Source organism: Bufo gargarizans, chromosome 5 (genome assembly GCF_014858855.1).
Source record: "Bufo gargarizans isolate SCDJY-AF-19 chromosome 5, ASM1485885v1, whole genome shotgun sequence".
Taxonomy (NCBI): Eukaryota; Metazoa; Chordata; class Amphibia; order Anura; family Bufonidae; genus Bufo; species Bufo gargarizans.
The window spans coordinates 282819815-282840766 of record NC_058084.1 but is presented as its reverse complement, the minus strand read 5'-3'; the positions used below and the strand labels follow the sequence as shown (position 1 = coordinate 282840766).

Here is a 20952-nt window from a genome sequence, read left to right as displayed (position 1 = left end):
AATTTTTTTTTTTTTAAATAGGGGAAAAAAAAGAAGTTGACATATTGGGTATGGCCGTGTCTATATCGATCAGCTCTATAAAAATATCACATGACCTAACCCCTCAGGTGAATACCGTCTAAAAAATGTTATAAACACTGTCACCTTACATCACTAAAAGTGCAACAATAAGCAAAAAAAGGCGTATGCCTCCCAAAATATTTCCAATATAACCGTCTCCTCATCCCGCAAAAAATGAGACCCTACCTAGGACAATCGCCCCAAAAATAAAAAAAACTATGGCTATACACAAAAACATGATTTTTTGGGGAGGTTTCAAAAAGGATATTATTGTGTAAAACTTAAATAAATAAAAGTATACATATAAGGTATTGCCATGTCCATAACGACCTGCTCTATAAAAATTTCACATGACCTAACCCCTCAGGTGAACACCGTAAAAATAAACTGTCAAAGCCATTTTTGTCACCATTACATCACAAAAAGTGTAATACCAAGCGATGCACCCCAAAAAATAAAAAAATATGGAGACACAAATTTTTTTTTTTCAAAAATGCTTTATTATATAAAACTGAAACAAACAACCAAAAAGAGTAGTCGTATTTGGTATTGTTGCGTCCGTAACAACCTGCTTATAAAAAATACCACATGAGCTAACCTGTTAGACGAACATTGTAAATAACAAAAAATAAACTGTGCCAAGACAGCTATTTTTGGTTACTATTATGGTTTCTATTATGTACTTCAGACCTGAACTGCTCCTGGAAAAAGTGGGTTTTGGAAATTTTCTGAAAAATTTCAAGATTTGCTTCTAAACTTGTAAGCCTTGTAATGTCCCCAAAAAATTAAAGTTATTCACAAAATGATCCAAACATGAAGTAGACATATGGGGAATGTAAAGTAATAACTATTTTGGAGGTATTACTATCTACTATAAAAGTAGAGAAATTGAAACTTGGAAATTTGCTAATTTTTCAATTTTCTTTTGTAAATTTGGTATTTAAAAAAAAATTACTTTTTTTTACTTGGTTTTACCACTGTCATGAAGTACAATATGTGACGAGAAAACTATCTCAATGGCCTGGATAAATAAGTGTTTTAAAGTTATCACCACATAAAGTGACACTGGTCAGTTTGCAAAAAATGGCCTGGTGAAAGATGGCAGGGTCCTGAAGGGGTTAAAGCGCCGGGATTGGGTTTTCCTGCTTCTAAATCGCCCCTGGAGGTAGTGTATATCTGACACCATATCCGCGCTACGTACAAAGCCACCGTCAGGGTAGCGCGCAGCTCCGCCTCCAGCCACTCGGCAGTGAGGACAGTGGTCACTTATGAGGAAGCGGTCAGCTCTTGTCTGATTGGCTGGGCACTGGCAGCGCGTGCCACCCTCTAGCTGCTGATTGGCTGCTACCTAGCAGCGCACGTCGGTTGAAGGTTGTGGCCGGTAGTGGCGGCTTCTGAGGCGATATGTGGCTGCCGGGTGTCGTCCAGGATGAGCGGCGCCTGCTGCATTTCTTGTCTTACTTCATGGTTCTAATGGGAGTCATCTCGTACATACTTCTCCGGTTTATCCGTGTGCCGTACGGGCGGTATGCCAGCTCCGTGTTTGGGCCGCCGGTACCGGTGCGTTTCGCCTGGTTTCTACAAGAGCTGCCCTCCTTAAGTGTACCAGTGTATTACCTGGCCGTCCATAGAGAGGTGGAGGCGCCATCTAAGGTTCTACTGGGGGCCTTCATCTGTCACTACGTGCACCGGTGAGGAATGCCGCTCTTTATACTCTGCCCTGCGGTTTACAACATGCTGTCCTGATACTACTGCACCCGTCAGGACATGATGGGAGTGGTACTTTTACAACATACGGGAAGGGCGATATATGGAGAGATTTATGAAACTTTCTAAAAGGAAAACTGCCTCTGTTGCTCATAGCAACCAATCACAGCTCAGCTTCCATTGCTCATAGTGCATTTGAAAAAATGCAATCTGCTCAGTGATTGGCTACCCCAGATTTAGGCCCCATACAGTGTAATGCGGAGTGAGTCGGGCTGCAGCTTTGTATACTTGTCTCCTCTGATACCGAATGATCATTTATGAGCTTCCCTTGTACGTAACAATACGAGATACACCACAGCGTCTCAAGACAAACCTATTCTTCTGAGCATATGCCACAGGTCATTCTTTTACTGGGGTTGTCCGAGTTTATAAAAAAAAAACTGTGCTAAAATAACGACACTATACCAGTGATGGCGAACCTTTTAGAGGCAGAGTGCCGCAACTGCAACCCAAAACCCACTTATTTATCGCAATGTGCCAAAATGGCAACTTGCCCTGAATACTACAGTCCAGTATAGTGTATCTTCCATGTACTTTACCATTTAGCTATAATAGCCTGCCTACATACAATGCGCTGCCAGTGCTGTTCATAGTGTGCATGCGCTGATGAATGGCAGGAAAACGCTAAGGCATATTGGCGCTCCTTAGACTTTTTCCAGGGTGCGGGTGCCCACATAGAGGGCTCAGAGTGCCGCCTCTGGCACCTGTGCCATAGATTCGCCACCACTGCTTTATATTTACCCCTTTTCTTCGTTAGCGCCGATCTCTGCCAATCACTGGCCTCATCAGTACATAGGACGTGACTGCTGAGGTCAGTGATTGGCTGCAAAACAGTGAAAGTCGCTGCTGCAGCCAGAAAAACTGGAAGAAGCAGCGGAGAAATGGCGCAGCCCCCTTTAATAATTATTGTAATGGTGGGGTTCCTCAGGGTCATTGCAGTACAGGGGTGGAAGCCATCATTCTAATGTGAACAGAGCCTGAACCGTTGCATCTCCATTTCTCGAGGAGAGCCTCCTGGTGCTGCCAGGGGTGTAATGATCGCTGTGATCTGCTTTGTTTTTCCACAGGACACTTATCTTCCCCTTTCTGATCCGTGGGGGAAAGCCTACCCCCCTTGCCTCCTTTTCCCTTGCTTTGATTTTCTGCTGTTACAATGGGTACCTCCAAAGCAGCTATCTGTGCAAGTACTCGGACCTCCGTCCCACCTGGACACACGACCCCAGATTCATCATAGGTGAGATCCTGAGATCAGACTATTCTTCCAATCTGCACGTTTTCCGTAAAAGCCCACAGTCCAGTTATACATGCATGTAGCTGAAATTAGACTTTAAAGGGGTTCTCTGGGATTTTAATATTGATGACCTATCATCAGGATAGGTCATCAATATCCGATCGGCTGGGGTCTGGTACCCCCACTGTCAGCTTTATAAAGGGAAAACACGTGCCATCTCCTGTCTCTCTTCCTGCTCGCTGTGGATATAGCAGATCGGTGGAGGTGCTGGGTGTCAGATCACCCCTCCCCCACCCAATCTGATATTGATGACCTATCCTGAGACCCCTTTAAACTAGTTGCCCCATGAACATAATTTACCACCTATCCAACACATAGGTTATTAAAGGGGTTTAATTATCTCAGACAATGGAGGAATATCGCTAGGATATGTCCCCATTGTCTTAAAGGTGCGAGTCCCACTCACTTCTATGAGAGAGGCGGGGATTAGCGCTTGGTGGTGGACGGATCCTGGGAAATCTGGGGTCCTCCAGCCACAGCGCTCCCCACTCTGTTCTTGATATAGTTGCGGGTCCCACCGCTGGGACCCATCAGACAATGGGGGCATATCCTAGCGATATGCCTCCATTGTCTAAGATGGGAATACCCCTTTAAAGCATGATTGCTGGGACCCCTGCTGATCACAAGAGCTGGGGGCCCGGGCTCCAGAATGAATAGTGTGTCGGTGCTGTAACTGGCTTTCTTAGACATTTCCTCGAATGCTGGACCTGCAGCTCCATTCATTCAGAGGAACCGGACCCCCATTCTAGTTATCAGTGGGGGTCTCAGCGTAGTTTTACTGCAGAATGAAGCAAGAAATCACTGAAAGGCAGCGAGCACAACACTGAATTGTGCCTTGTGCTGGTGACAGTCCCTCTAGGGCAGGGTTGCACAACCCGCGGGCCACATACGGCCCCCAGAACCAAGTTTTGCTGGGCAGAAACACAGCTGGTCGTGCGATCAGCTGTGTTTCTGCCTGGAGCGCGGCACGATGATGGATGACAGACCCAGCTCCTGCATTGCAGTAGGTCGGGCCTCCTGCTGGAAGTGATGGTGAGTGAGCCGAGGAGAAGGCTGGTTTCCCCTGTAACTGGGGCTCATTTGGATGCCCCAGTTACAGTGGAAATGGTACAAAAAAAGTCTCTCATTGTCTCCCAAAGGTCTTTCAGTGACCTCTTGGGGACAATTTATGTGGAAAAAAATAGGTTAAAAAAAGGGTTCATTGTGCCCCAACAGACTTTTTATGACCTCTTGGGGAACATATGTGCCAAAAATATTTTAAAAAAATAAGTAATAAGCCAATAATAAAAAAATATTACAATAAAATACAGATAAAAGAAAAGGTGCAAATTAAAAAAGGTCTTTTTATGACCTCTTGAGGGACATATCATGTAGCAGAAATATATTAAAAATTAAGTAAAAAAAAAAAGATAAATTTAAATTCATAAAAAAAAAAAACTCCAACCAAAACCATCACCCCCCCATTCACGTGAAACTATAAATATTATATAACAAAACTGCCTACACAAAATGGGGAACTAATTATAATAATTTATTTTGGTGTCAGTTTGCATATTTAAAGAATAAGGAGCTATAGTTTGAAAAAAACTAAAATATTTTGTACAGTTTCCCCCAAATAAAACTACAAAAAAATGTGGTAGTTCAACAAATAAGATTGTTACAGCCGTTTGAACCACACAAAAAAGTGTCTGGTCATTAAGGCCTTTTCAAGTCTGGTCATTAAAGGGTTAACTAATGAGCTCCTTCCCCCACTAGTAAGTTAAAGCACTCACTGGTTACTGCAGGGCCCTATTACTGATCAGTGAGCGCCATCCTGAATAGGAGGCAGGATGGAAGGAAATGTCGCCACTATTCCGGTACAAATTATTTTTTACCAGTTCCTGCAGCATGGCCCCTTACCTGCTCCCCGCTGCTCCAGTCTTCTGGACTGCCTCCATCTTCCGATCCCCGCACTGTTTACACCTGGCAGTGCATGGCCATGGTCACATGCACCTCTCCAGGCAATGACTGGCTTCATCAGTAACATGCTGCTTGTGGCCACATCACTGCTGATGCCAGGCATTGGCTGGAGAGGTGCATGTGACCATGGCCATGCACTGCCAGGTGTAAACAGCACAGGGATTGGAAGATGGGGGCAGTGCAGAGGACCAGAGCGGCAGGGAGCAGGTAAGTATAATGCCTCATTCACACGTCCATGTCTGCGCTCAAATCCATAAGCAGGTGGTCAGTGATGCGTCCGTGAAGGATCTGTGTTGCGTCCGTGTGTCCGTTTTTTTTTCTGTCTGTTACATCCGTGTTTCAGTAACACTGAACAGCTGAAAAATAATTTTTAAAGCATCTCTTCATGATCCGTGAAACACGGATGCAACATGGATGGCATTTGTGTTGCATCTGTGGTTTTCACGGACCCACGGACTATAATGGACGTGATGGATCCGTGAACACGGGCAAAATAGAACAAGCTTTCATGCTAAAAACACGGACCCACGTACCGTGCTAAAACACTGATGTCTGAATACACACATTAAAATGAACGGGGACGTGTGCTGTCCGTGGAGAACACGTACACCACACGTCCATGAAACACTGAAGTATGAATGAGGCTTAAGGGCCGCTTCACACGAGCGGATGCCGTGCGTGGCATCCGCTCCGTGAAAGAGTGCCAAGACCCGCTGCAGACTGCAGAGGCACGGAGCGGTAACATGACTGTTAATGCTCCGTGCCTCTCTGTGATCTCTTTACTACGAAATCACAGTTGTCACTGTGATTTCGTAGTAAAGAGATCACAGAGAGGCACGGAGCATTAACAGTCATGTTACCGCTCCGTGCCTCTGCAGTCTGCAGCGGGTCTTGGCACTCTTTCACGGAGCGGATGCCACGCACGGCATCCGCTCGTGTGAAGCGGCCCTAACTCTTCGGTTTCAGGGGCCATGCTGCAGGACGATATTCTGGCCAATTACTTCGAAAGTGTTCATACGAGCGCTTCTATCTGGCCGGTATAATCGTGCCGCTGATCAGTTGATAAACAAGAAATCGCTCATTTGTCGGCTGATTTTCATATTTTATTTTATTTGCGGCCCCTTGAAATAGAGCGATGTGACCCTCAGACCAAAAAAGGTTGTGCACCCCTGCTCTAGAATGGTAGGTACTAGGGTTGCTCTGGGTATCGAATTAGTGATACCCAATTAATACTTTTGTACAGGTATAGATTCGATACCGGGATTTGCCTTTTACAGATACTAGGCTAGTATCTCAGAACATGGCATGCGCTTCTCTCAGCACGCGCCATGTTCTCCTCAGCAGCACAGGGGAGAAGGAGGCAGGCTCTCCCTTAACCCTGTGCCGCCGCTGCCACCAATAACAGGAGAAACGAGTGGAGGAATTGTGGCCACTGCGCCACCAATGAAGATAACGAACGTTTTAATACAAATATAGCAGGCGGGTGGCGACGTCAGAATCACATAGCCGTCACCCAACCTTTATGACAGGGAGCTGCGATCAGCAGCAGTTAACCTCCGTATTTGCCTCCTGTATTTGTATTAAAGGATTTCTGTCACCTGAAAAAATGGGTATTAAGCTGGCTGACATTAGCGATGTGCTAATCACGGCCTCATGTACACGACCGTTTTGGTCCGCATCAGTCACATTTTTTTGCGGCTCGGGTGCAGACCCATTCACTTCAATGGGGCCGCAAAAGATGCGGACAGCACTTGGTCCATCCAAAAAATATAACATGTCCTATTCTTGTCCGTTTTGCGGACAAGATGATGAGGTATTTCTACAATGGGCCACCTGTTCCTTTCCGCAAACTTCGGAAGGCACAAGGGCGGCTTCTGTGTTTTGCGGATCCGCAATTTGCGGACTGCAAAAAATGGAACGGTCGTGTGCATGAGGCCTATTAGTGCCATCTCACTGCCTGAAGCCTTTATTGAGAAAAACAAACGTTTATAATATGCTAATTGGACTCTAGGAAGCTCCGTTTGCCCACCTCTTTTCACGCCCTTCTTCTCTTGATAGGGCCAGGGCAGTGCTGCTCTCCTCTCGCCGGCTGTGTCTACTAAGAAAATTTCTCGCCTGCGGCGCAGGTGCAGCGGGGAAAGGACGCTCGGCGTCAGCCAGCTTAATACCCATTTTTTCAGGTGACAGAAACCCTTAAATTTAGTTAGTTATCTTTATTGGTGGCGCGGCACCCCCCACCCCCCCAAGTATTAAAAACATTGGTGGTGCAGTGCGCCCCCCCAACTCCCCCAGTATTAAAGTCATTGGTGGCAGTGGCTACAGAGTCCCCTCCTCATTGGTGGTGCAGTGGCAGTTCTGATTGGAGCCCCAGCAGTGTAATCCTGGGGCTCCGATCGGTTACCATGGCAGCCAGGACGCTACTGGAGCCATGGTAGGCTCCCTGCTGCTGTGTGTACTATGCACAGGGCAGCAGGAAGAGTGTGAAGTCCTATTCACCCTGATAGAGCTCTATTAGGGTGAATAGGACAAGGGGTCTAGCCCCTAAATGGAAAATAAAAAAAAACACCAAAATATTAAGTATAAATCGCCCCTTTTCCCAATTTTGCATATAAAATATATAAACAATAAATAACCATATTACATATCGCCACGTCCAAAAAGTCCAAACTATAAAAAAAAAATCCTATGCGGTAAACGCTGTAATAGGGAAAAAAAGAAATAAAAACAGCGCGATTCGCCGGTTTTTGTCGACTTGTCCGCCCCAAAAAATAGGATCAGACTGTTCTATTATGGGCTGGACGTTCCATAAAATGCGGATTGCACGCAGCTTTTTGGGTGGTTTTATTTTTTTCGCATGGTATCAAGTATCACTATACTATGGTATCGAAATCGTGACAACCCTAGTAGGTACATTATGCAAGTATATCTGCAGAATTTGGGTGTGGATCATTTATCTGATGTAACCATGACTGGATTTATTTGAGGTGTCACTCCACCCAAAGCTGAAAGGTATGCATGGTTCCAGTTATTTCATCTTCCCAGGGAGAATGCGAATTCCTCAGCTACTAAGGGAGCTGAGATGTCTGCTGCAGCATCCGGCACATTTCCTTCCCTGACTACCACATTTTGACAACCTTCTGACGTATGGTATCTAGATGTCTTTCTCATTTGCCGCACTGACCGCAGCTTTAATGCACCTCTTACAGGTATAGCGCTGTTTATCTGCGGAATGCTTATTAATATTCATTCTGATCACATCCTGAGGAATCTGAGAAACCCCGGCGAGACAGGATATAAAATACCCAGAGGTAAGTAGTCACCGAAAATATCTCCCTTAATGTCATGTTCTGCTGTCATGTTGTTCCCCAAAAGTGACCTCATGAAGCCAAGCTCTTGAAGGGAAAAGACGAGAGTGACAACCAGTATGGCTGCACTTCCTGTCATCACAAAGTAGCCACCACAAGAGAGCCAAAAAGTGGAACCGCGGCCTGGATCCCTGCTGAGAGCAGGAGCGCACGGCGTCATGGGTTGCTATGACGCAGTGCGCTCCCTGCTGCCGCCACAGTACAATAATACACTGGTATAGATCATACCAGTGTATCACTGTATTGCGGCGGCAGCAGGGAGCGCACGGCGTCATAGCAACCCATAACGCCGTGCGCTCCTGCTCTCAGCAGGGATCCAGGCCGCGGTTCCACTTTTTGGCTCTCTTGTGGTGGCTACTTTGTGATGACAGGAAGTGCAGCCATACTGGTTGTCACTCTCGTCGTGTGCATTCGGCCTAAGTCTATGAATGACATAGCAGGAGTCTGCAGTGAAGTCAGCTGAGTGTTACCATTGTGTCCCTGCACAATCTGACACTGCACTGATTGGACATTGTCGGACTGAGGGGGGTTCCCAAACCCACAACTGATAATAACTCGCTGGACTTCTACTGCAGACTTTTGACAATTCATTCATAGACTTCTGCCTGGAATAACAGAGGAATGACAAAACACAAGGTCATATAAAAAGAAGGGTTTTCCAGGATTTGTATATGGATGACCTGTCTTCAGGAAAGGCCATCAATATCAGATCAGTGGGAGCCCCACATCTGGCAACCCTGCCAATCAGCTGTTTGAGGACACAACGCTCCGGTTTGTGTGTGTAGGGTATCGAACTTCCAATACCCAGTCAATACTTTTGTACCCGAATTGATATTTGCTATTTTCCGATACTAGACCACAACAAGTACCATGGAGGAAGTCCCGCTGCCACTGTTATCATTGACAAGGATTAAGGGGAGGGGGCTGTGAATCTGCCGCTGATGATAATTTACATTATAATTTTGGGGGGGCTGTTAATATTGCGCCACCAATGCATATAATTAACCCTTAAATACAAATGTAGGCTGTGTCCTGCCGAAACCCCAACAATTAACCCAGCAGGTACCGCACAAAGGGTTCTTGCCCCCTAAGGGGGCTAATAGTTATTAAATAAAAAGCAAAAATAAAGTTTAATGGTAACCTGTTATCAACTTCATGCTGCCCATACTAATGGCAGTATAAAGTAGAGACAGGTGAGTTGATTTCAGGAGTCTGTCATTTAAAAGTTAAAACACAATTATTGCAGACTGGGCCTGGAAAAGAGTCCCGGCCACCTGAGAAGAGTCCCGGTTATTCATGAATTCCTGCTCTCCCTGCTGATGACTGACAGTCTTCTACCTAGTTTTCTCTCTAGGAGAGAACTGCCAATCATCAGCAGATGGGTGAGAGAGCAAGAGATTATGAATAACCAGGACTCTTCTCAGGTAGATTTGACTCTTCCAGGCCTGTGCTGCAATGACTATGATGCTGGTTCTCAGCAGCCTCTTACTTTTAGCTGATGAGTGACACCGCTGAAATCAGCATTTCTGTCACTATTTTGTACTGCCCTCAGTGAGAATAAAGAATAAGTTGATGACAGGTTCCCTAAAAAAAAAAAAAAGTTACACTTTTTTAAATTGCCCCCTTGAAAAATAAAATAAAAAATAAAAATAAAAAAACATTGGGTATCACAGTGAACGCCGACACAGATAATGCGTATGATTTGTAATTTATTTTTATTTTTTTATTAGTAACCTTAGTGCGGATCTGGCGGTGGATCCGCACTGGCTACTACATACCTTTTGGTGCATCCACTGCTGGTCTAAATCTACACCGGCTTCCTTGCTGGCACAGATTTAGAAAAATTTTTACGCCTAAAGCTGGCATAGAAAATGATAAATGACGGGCTGACGACCCTTCCCTGCCCACACCAAGCCCCCTTTTTTTTAGACCCGGCGTGAGTCGAGAACAGTTAGATTGCTGCGCAAGTAACCTTTGTGCTGCACTTTGACCGATACACGCCAGAAAACTGGTGTATCTCTGATAGTAAATGACTCCCTATGTTTCTATATATTGCTAACTTAAGTGTGTCGGAAAACTCTAAAAATTCAAAGAACATAGCCAGGGTGGATAAAAATCAATGATTTAAAAAACAAACAAAAAAAATATGATATTTTATTTAAAATGCTTTTTGAGGAAAATATATTACCATCCAAAGTTATTCAATCATGAAATAAGGATTAATTTTTTTTATTTATTATGTAGAATAGAGAATCTTTGTCCTAATGAGGTTCTAGAATCCTCTTTTTTTATTCCATCAGAAACTGGTTCCACGACTCTCTGCATTGGATCTGATGCTATATTGGTCATATGACCCAGAAATGAGGGTGTAATCATGTAGGAGGATGACTAGCTGTCAGATTGTAAAAGGGAACATCTGCAGTATCTGCCACACCTAAACAGACACGTAGAAAATTGGACTGGGAAGCCATACTGCATTTTTCCTGTGGACTACAGAGAAACCATTTTGGACTGAGGTTCAGTAGAACCATGTGGGTTCTGAGATTTTTATACTGATGATCCATCTTCTGTATAGGTCATAATTATGTGATCGGTGGGGGCCCAGCACCTGAGAGCCCTAGCAATCATCTCTGTGAGCACTGCGGCCTTCTCTCTGCTCACCAAGCACAGCGCCGTACACTATATAGTGGCTGTGCTTGGTATTGTGCTCAGCCCCATTCACTTGACGTATAGGCCACTTGTAGGGCTAAAACTATTACTCAATTAAATGGAGTAATTCGACAAAAAAATCCTTGATGCAAAAAATTTGCATCGAGGATTTTTTTGTGTCGAAGTTTTGTTTGTGTCATGTGACCATGGAGCGGGAGTGCTATTACTGCCACTCTGTGGTCTCCCGCTGCGCTTGGAATACTCACCTTTCCAGCAAGGGGCCTCCGGACACTTTACAGCACGTCCATGGTACCACGCTGCACTGACCTCCTGACGTACGCACGCCGTGACCTGACGCGCTGTGTGACGTCGGGCGCAGAGCAGCACGGAACGATGGAGTGTCGGCGGCGCCCCTGCTGGAAAGGTAAGTTGGTGAAACCAAGGGGGTGAGGGCGCGACTAAGGCCGGGCGCTCAGCGTGCACAGTGACATATCAACCAATGACTCTGTGCAATCCGGGTGTCGGGAGGAGCAGGGCAGCAGAGACTATGGCACAGGGGGGAGGAAGAGCAAAGCTGATGGCACAAGGGGGGAGGAAGAGCAAAGCTGATGGCACAAGGGGGGAGGAAGAGCAAAGCTGATGGCACAAGGGGGGAGGAAGAGCAAAGCTGATGCACTTGGGTTGATCGCACAGGGAGGAATGAAAGGGGTTGGGGACTGATGGTAGAGGGTTGTATGAGTTTTTATAAAGGGAAACGGTATTATTTTTTTCTTATTAGATTACTCGATTAATTGTAAAAAATAATCGATAGAATACTCAATTACTAAAATAATCATTTACTGCAGCCCTAGCCACGTGACAGATCAACATGACGTCACTGGCTTGGGAAAAGCAGAGAGAAGGCCACTCCGCTACTGCAAGCACTGGTGACTTCTCAAACAGCTGATTGGCGGGGTTCCAGATGTCAGAAAACCCCTTTAAACTCATCTATAATCTACACTCAGTAGGGTAAGTTTATCAAACTGTAAAGGAAAACCGGCTTAGTTGTCCATAGCAACCAATCAGATTCTGCCTTTTATTTTTCACAACTGAAAGGTGGAATGTGATTGGTTGCTATTGGCAACAAAGTCAGGTTTGCTCTACACCAGTTTGGTACATTTCCTGCAGTAGCTCCATAGTGAACAGGGATGATTAGTCGTTCCCCTCACAGATTTAGGTGACAGGATACTGCTAACCAGAAGGGAGTGTGCAGGTTCTACAAGGTGAGTACAGGGTCCCTATGTATGCTCCCTCTAAACTGCATTGTATTAAAAAGAAACTGTAAGAGATCCTATTGGCATGTTTCCCCTCTAAGCTGCCACCATGCCATAATACATGATGTGCCCATGTTTCCAAAGATATATAATGCATTTACAGATTGCCGTCCCCCAGGCCATGCTACATCAATGTGTCAGGAGTACAGCAGAATGGCACTTGTGCCGTAGAGTGCACTCACTGTACAGATGAGGCCAGTATCAGCACGCCTGGCTTCCCTTCACATAGGAGGTAGAGCGGCCTGGGGCACCTACACCAACTACAACACCTACCTGACACGACTAAGAATTCCTGGTACTATACTGTCGGTGCTGATCTGCTCCATAAATGACTGTATTTTGTTTAAATGAATATGCTGTGGTCACCTATGCTGTCATTTTATGTACACCATGGTATATGGGATATGCATAAGTACTAGTACAGATTCTAATACCTGTCCTTTTTTTAATGGTTTGTTTCTATTTTAAGGTGGACTTTTTGAATATGTTACCGGTGCAAACTTTTTGGGTGAAATAGTGGAATGGTCAGGATTTGCCATCGCTGGTTGGTCCATCCCCGGAGCGGCTTTTGCCTTATTCACATTGCTGGTGCTTTTATCTCGAGCACAGCAACATCACCAGTAAGTACTTTCCTCAGTCACATAGCACATGGCAGTGTCCAGGCATGGCCAGAATAGGTATAAGGAACGGTCACATATGGCCACTACACAGTGTACAGTCTCCAGCTCCTTATACTATCTAGCTTCCAGGAGTCCAAAACAGCATGTCAGTGGGTGTCAGACCCCTGTTATTTGATGTAGGTAATCAATATTTGGAGCACCCAGAGTTTTCCAAAAACCTCAAATCAAAAGATTTGATTGGTGGGGGTCTGAGTGCTGAGACCCTCACTGATCAATAGAACGATGAGAGAGTACATTTGTAGAGGATGGAGATGGACCCATAGGTACTCATCCCTCCCCCCCCCCTCCCCACGATCAAAACTTTTTTGGGGTTCTATAACCTATAGAACGTTTTTTGAAAACTCAGTGACCCTTTTAAATGTGATCTGCAATTAGACTCTAAAGGATGGCGCTCAGCAGTGTGCAGGGAGCAGAGAGAACTTAGACCTCCTGATTCACACAGCAGCCTGTTCTGTCGTGTCTGTACTACAACCATGTAACACACATACCCCACTAATATGAATGGTGCAGGGAGCAGAGAGAAAAGTTGGACCTCCTGATTCAGACATCAGCCTGTTCTGTCGTATCCTTCATTGTCAATGGGGCCAAAACTGAACTGAATGGTTGCGTCCCCATTGCGGACAGAATAATGCTACAAGCAGCGTTTTTCTGTCCGCAATGTTGTGCGGAGGAAGATAAATCCGTCCTGACACACAATGTAAGTTAACCACTTCAACCCCCTAGCTGAAACCCCCTTAATGACCAGGCCACTTTTTACACTTCTGCACTACACTACTTTCACCGTTTATTGCTCGGTCATGCAACTTACCACCCAAATGAATTTTACTTCCCTTTCTTCTCACTAATAGAGCTTTCATATGGCGGTATTTCATTGCTGCTGACATATTAACTTTTTTTTGTTATTAATTGAAATGTATTTTTTATTTTTTTAAAAAGACATTTTTCACTTTCAGTTGTAAAATTTTGCAAAAAAACAAACACACTCCATATATAAATTTTTCGCAAAATTTATTGTTCTACATGTCTTTGATAAAAAAAAATATGTTTGGGCAAAAAAAAAAAAAAATGGTTTGGGTAAAAGTTATAGCATTTACAAACTATGGTACAAAAATGTGAATTTCCGCTTTTTGAAGCAGCTCTGACTTTCTGAGCACCTGTCATGTTTCCTGAGGTTCTACAATGCCCAAACAGTAGAAAACCCCCACAAATGACCCCATTTCGGAAAGTAGACACCCTAAGGTATTCGCTGATGGGCATAGTGAGTTCATAGAACTTATTTTTTGTCACAAGTTAGCGGAAAATGATTGATTCTTTTATTTTTATTTTTTCTTACAAAGTCTCATGTTCTACTAACTTGAGACATAAAATATAAAAACTTCTGTGAACTCACTATCTAACATCACAAAATGCCTTGGGGTGTCTTCTTTCCAAAATGGGGTCACTTGTGGCGTAGTTATACTGCCCTGGCAATTTAGGGGCCCATATGTGTGAGAAGTACTTTGCAATCAAAATCTGTAAAAAATGACCGGTGAAATCCGAAAGGTGCACTTTGGAATATGTGCCCCTTTGCCCACCTTGGCATCAAAAAATTGTCTCGCATCTGGTATCGCCGTACTCAGGAGAAGTTGGGGAATGTGTTTTGGGGTGTCATTTTACATATACCCATGCTGGGTGAGAGAAATATCTTGGCAAAAGACAACTTTTCCCATTTTTTTTATACAAAGTTGGCATTTGACCAAGATATTTTTCTCACCCAGCATGGGTATATGTAAAATGACACCCCAAAACACATTCCCCAACTTCTCCTGAGTACGGCGATACCAGATGTGTGACACTTTTTTGCTGCCAAGGTGGGCAAAGGGGCACATATTCCAAAGTGCACCTTTCGGGTTTCGCCGGTCATTTTTTACACATTTTGATTGCAAGGTACTTCTCACACATTTGGGCCCCTAAATTGCCAGGGCAGTATAACTACGCCACAAGTGACCCCATTTTGGAAAGAAGACACCCCAAGGTATTCCGTGAGGGGCATGGCGAGTTCCTAGAATTTTTTATTTTTTGTCGCAAGTTAGTGGAATATGAGACTTTGTAAGGAAAAAAGAAAAATCATCATTTTCCGCTAACTTGTGACAAAAAATAAAAAATTCTAGGAACTCGCCGTGCCCCTCACGGAATACCTTGGGGTGTCTTCTTTCCAAAATGGGGTCACTTGTGGCGTAGTTATACTGCCCTGGCAATTTAGGGGCCCAAATGTGTGAGAAGTACCTTGCAAAATGTGTAAAAAATGGCCTGCGAAATCCGAAAGGTGCACTTTGGAATGTGTGCCCCTTTGCCCACCTAGGCTGCAAAAAAGTGTCACACATCTGGTATCGCCGTACTCAGGAGAAGTTGGGGAATGTGTTTTGGGGTGTCATTTTACATATAACCATGCTGGGTGAGATAAATATCTTGGCAAAAGACAACTTTTCCAATTTTTTTATACAAAGTTGGCATTTGACCAAGATATTTCTCTCACCCAGTATGGGTATATGTAAAGTGACACCCCAAAACACATTGCCCAACTTCTCCTGAGTACGGTGATACCAGATGTGTGACACTTTTTTGCAGCCTAGATGCGCAAAGGTGCCCAAATTCCTTTTAGGAGGGCATTTTTAGACATTTGGATCCCAGACTTCTTCTCACGCTTTCGGGCCCCTAAAAAGCCAGGGCAGTATAAATACCCCACATGTGACCCCACTTTGGAAAGAAGACATCCCGAGGTATTCAATGAGGGGCCTGGCGAGTTCATAGAATTTTTATTTTTTTGCATAAGTTAGCGGAAATTGATATATTTTTTTTTTTTTTCTCTCACAAAGTCTCACTTTCCGCTAACTTAGGACAAAAATTTCAATCTTTCATGGACTCAATATGCCCCTCAGCGAATACCTTGGGGTGTCTTCTTTCCGAAATGGGGTCACATGTGGGGTATTTATACTGCCCTGGCTTTTTAGGGGCCCTAAAGCGTGAGAAGAAGTCTGGAATATAAATGTCTAAAAATGTTTACGCATTTGGATTCCGTGAGGGGTATGGTGAGTTCATGGGAGATTTTATTTTTTGACACAAGTTAGTGGAATATGAGACTTTGTAAGAAAAAACAAACAAAAAAAATATATATTTCCGCTAACTTGAGCCAAAAAAATGTCTGAATGGAGCCTTACAGGGGGTGATCAATGACAGTGGGGGTGATCAATGACAGGGGGGGTGATCACCCATATAGACTCCCTGATCACCTCCATCATTGATCACCCCCCTGGTAAGGCTCCATTCAGACGTCCGCATGATTTTTACGGATCCATGGATACATGGATCGGATCCGCAAAACACATGCGGACGTCTGAATGGAGCCTTACAGGGGGGTGATCAATGACAGGGGGTGATCAGGGAGTGTATATGGGTGATCACCCCCTGTCATTGATCACCCCCCTTGTAAGGCTCCATTCAGACGTCCGTATGATTTTTACGGATCCATGGATACATTGATCGGATCCGCAAAACACATGCAGACGTCTGAATGGAGCCTTACAGGGGGGTGATCAATGACAGGGGGTGATCAGGGAGTGTATATGGGTGATCACCCCCTGTCATTGATCACCCCCCTGGTAAGGCTCCATTCAGACGTCCGCATGATTTTTACGGATCCATGGATACATGGATCGGATCCGCAAAACACATGCGGACGTCTGAATGGAGCCTTACAGAGGGGTGATCAATGACAGGGGGTGATCAGGGAGTGTATATGGGTGATCACCCCCTGTCATTGATCACCCCCTGTAAGGCTCCATTCAGACGTCCGCATGATTTTTACGGATCCATGGATCGGATCCGCAAAACACATGCGGACGTCTGAATGGAGCCTTGCAGGGGGGGTGATCAATGACAGGGGGTGATCAGGGAGTGTATATGGGATGATCACCCCCCTGTAAGGCTCCATTCAGACGTCCGCATGTGTTTTGCGGATCCGATCCATGTATCCATGGATCCGTAAAAATCATACGGACGTCTGAATGGAGCCTTGCAGGGGGGTGATCAATGACAGGGGGGTTATCAATGACAGGGGGTGATCAGAGAATCTATATGGGTGATCACCCGCCTGTCATTGATCACCCCCCTGTAAGGCTCCATTCAGACGTCCGTATGTTTTTTGCGGATCCGATCCATGTATCTGTGGATTCGTAAAAATCATACGGACATCTGAACGGAGCATGACAGGGGTGTGACCAATGACAGGGGTGTGACCAATGACAGGGGGGTGACCAATGACAGGGGGGGGGGGTGATCAGGGAGTTTATATGGGGTGATCAGGGGTTTATAAGGGGTTAATAAGTGACCGGGGGGGGGGTGTAGTGTAGTGTTTGGTGCGACTTCACTGACCTACCTGTGTCCTCTGGTGGTCGATCCTAACAAAAGGGACCACCAGAGGACCAGGTAGTAGGTATATTAGACGCTGTTATCAAAACAGCGTCTAATATACCTTTAGGGGTTAAAAAAAATCACATCTCCAGCCTGCCAGCGAGCGATCGCCGCTGGCAGGCTGGAGATCCACTCGCTTACCTTCTGTTCCTGTGAGCGCGCGCGTTCACAGGAAATCTCGGGTATCGCGAGATGACGCGCCGATGCGTCCAGGAGGAACAAATCAACCACCTCCCGGACGCATCGGCGCGTTAGGCGGTCGGGAGGTGGTTAATTTTGGTGGGAGGTGTCTGCTTGGGTTAAAGTATTAGCCAGAGACATGAATGTGTGAATTTTTTTTTTTTTTTTTTTTTTAATCAAATGTCAAATTTGCTAGGGAACATTTTTACAATGTGATATTTCAGAAAATACTTGGGTATGGGTGTACATAGTTGTGGTCAAAACTTTTGAGACAGTTTTTTTTAGATCTTTTTGTCAGATGTTTCAATGGTACGCTGAAGTACACAAAGCATTTTAGAAGTTTTTAAATGTACTGACAAATGCAGGACTTTTTTGCAAAAACTCAGTATTTTCAGAGTTGGCCCTTCTTTTTCAAGACTTCTACAATTCTCTGTGGCATGCTGGAATCAGCTTCTCAGCTACAACCTGACTGATGGCAAGTCATTCTTCCCTAATCTGTGCTTGGAGGTCATCACAATTTCTGTGTTTTTGGTTGTCCACCTGCTTTTTGGGGAGTCTACTGGCCATGGACCCAAAATTGTCCATGTTTTGATCAATGATTTCAGTTTTGCCTTGTGACATGGTGCGCCAACACGCTTGAACATGCTCCAACATTGTTCATCCCCAAGTTGCTCCTGGATCATTGGGAGAAGTTACTCTTGGAGGATGATTTGATATCATTCTTTATTCATGGCAGTAATCTTGGTCAAAATTGTAAGTGAGGCCACTCAATTGGATGAGAAACAACCCACACATGAATGGTCTCGGGATGTGTTATTGTTGGCCTGACAGAGGACTCGTGGTAGCGCTCGCCTTTTTTTCTCTGGACAATAATTTTTCCAGAGACTAAAGGGGTCTTCTTTAGAGAAAATGGCATTACCATAGTCCCCTGCAGTCCAATCCCTAAACTTCCTTCTGAATATCAGTCTGTCCTTGATGGTTTTTCTTGGAGATAAGTGGCTTTTTTTTTACTGCCGTCTTGACACCAGGCCATTCTTCAAAGGCCTTTGCCTCACGGTGCGTGCAGATACAGTCACATCTGCCTGCTGCCATTCCTGATCCTGTATCTGAATTCTCTTTAGGATACAGTCCATGCCGGTGCCCTGCTGCTTCAGTAGGTAGCTTCCATTGCAGTGCAATGGCCAGACCACTTCACCGTTTCCCAGCCACATGGCCTCATCTCTCCTTAGTAACCCTTTAAAGCTAATTTTCATGGCAAGGAATTACTTTGCAATTAATTACAATTCATCTGATCAGTCTTCATAACAATCTAGAGTTGATGCAAATTGCCACCATAAAAAATGCCTTTTTTTTTTTTTTTTTTTTTTTTTTAACTCAGGATTTCTTTGTGAAACATTGTCCCATCATTGGAAGCCACTTAATCCTAGACAAATCTGCTGAAAGTATGTGTAATACATAGTGATTTAATTCAAGCACTTTCTAGACCCCGGACAGTGACTTGCCATCCCTCAAGGGACAGAAGAAGTGTTGTCATTTCATGGTTTTCTTGGGAGAACTGAAGATGTAGAACAGACGTGACCAGAGTTTAAAGGGATTGTGTCACTTCAGTAAATAGTATTTATCATGTAGATAAAGTTAATACAAGGCGCTTCCTAATGTATTGTGGTTGTTCATATGGCTTCCTTTGCTTGTTTCATTAATTTTTCCATCACATTATACACTGCTTGTTTCCATGGCTACGGCCACCCTGCAATCCAGCAGCAGTGGTCGTGCTTGCACACTACAGGAAAAAGTGCTGGCCTATGTGCACTCCCACGGTCCTGGCCACCAGAGCGGCCGGCGCTTTCCTGTAGTGTCCAAGCATGTCCGCCACCGCTGGATTGTAGGGTGGTCATAACCATGGAACCAAGAACGGTATAATGTGATGAAAAAGTACTGTCGCCAGCAAAGAAGGTAATATGGACAATCACAATACATTAGTAAGTGCCTTGTATTAACTTTCTCTACATGATAGATGCCATTTGCTGAAGTGAGACAACCCCTTTAATTCCAACTGGTTACGAACGTTGACTATTCACTCAATATATGCCCATGCAAGCTTGCCAAAGTTGGCATGTGTTTTCAGTGGGGTGGTGGTGGTGGCCTGCCTCCCCTGAGAACAGAAGAATCGGGCATATTGAAATTTAACATGTCTCCAACATCAGCAGTTGAGGGAGAGTAAAGACACCCACATACACATTTGACGGTCGCCTGGTCACTCCAGTGGGTACCTAGCAATTTTGACATGTGAAAAGTTTTAAATCAGTGGGCTCGGGTGTGGAAGGAAGCAGAAGTGCGCAGCTCTCAGACTTTCTATGAATCCATACACCGCTTGTTGGAATTGCTCCTTAATGTTAATACTGTGACTCTTATTCTTCCAGATGGTACATTGAGAAATTTGAAGACTATCCAAAAGCCAGGAAAATCCTCATTCCGTTTATATATTAAGTTCTGTGGAAGATGAATTAAGACCAGAGTGCCTTCCCATAATCTCATCTCAAGCCTGGTGCTGATCTCTTTGTACTGTATCTCAGCCAGGAGACTTACTGGAATCCTCCCTGTTTCGTTCGAGAAAGTTTGTTACTTTAAGCCTCTAAACCTTTTATTTTAATAAAGCATGTGTTTTTATGATGATATGAGGGCTTGAAAACGTTCTACCTCCTTTTATCGTTGTAATATATTGTACCTTATTCTTCCTGTTCTGAAGAATGTTAAAAAAATAAAGGTTTATATTAGCAAGTTAACCACAAGATTGTCTTTTATCCCTAATCCCTACTTTAAGATAGAATTAAAATGTTCTGTTCTTTATCAGGACCGATGTTTTCGAGAAGGATGACTGCTTATTCCACTATATCATCTGCATCCATGTTCTCAATCTTTTTAGTAAGGTTTCTTTGCTTTCGAAAAGCATGTCACTAGAAATGTCTGTTAGACTAGTTTGCGATATTACACTGGTCATGACATCAGTCTATTCACTGGTCGAGGAATAAAAACTAAAATATAATGTTATTTATTCATTAAAACCTCTGAATAAAGTGCAGCAGCTGCTATCAGTGGTGTGCACGCTTACCGTATCTGCCCAGCATGGTAGTTTATTTTATGCAAACTCAGGATAGGGTCTGCTTTCTTTCTTACAGCCTCTATTTTAATATAGGGCAAGATCCCTCTACCAGGCCATCTTGGATCCGATGTACTAGCTC

The 20952-nt window shown here is 44.4% G+C and overlaps 1 protein-coding gene across 1 annotated transcript; it reads left to right on the top strand.

The window, feature by feature from the left end:
* The first annotated feature begins 1406 nt into the window (after window positions 1–1406).
* Window positions 1407–20496, top strand: SRD5A1 (steroid 5 alpha-reductase 1). Its single transcript, XM_044294354.1, has 5 exons — window positions 1407–1751; window positions 2895–3061; window positions 8284–8385; window positions 12874–13024; window positions 20134–20496. The coding sequence occupies exons 1-5, from the start codon at window positions 1465–1467 to the stop codon at window positions 20198–20200; spliced, it is 774 nt and encodes a 257-aa protein (XP_044150289.1). The 5' UTR covers window positions 1407–1464; the 3' UTR covers window positions 20201–20496.
* The last annotated feature ends 456 nt before the right edge of the window (window positions 20497–20952 follow it).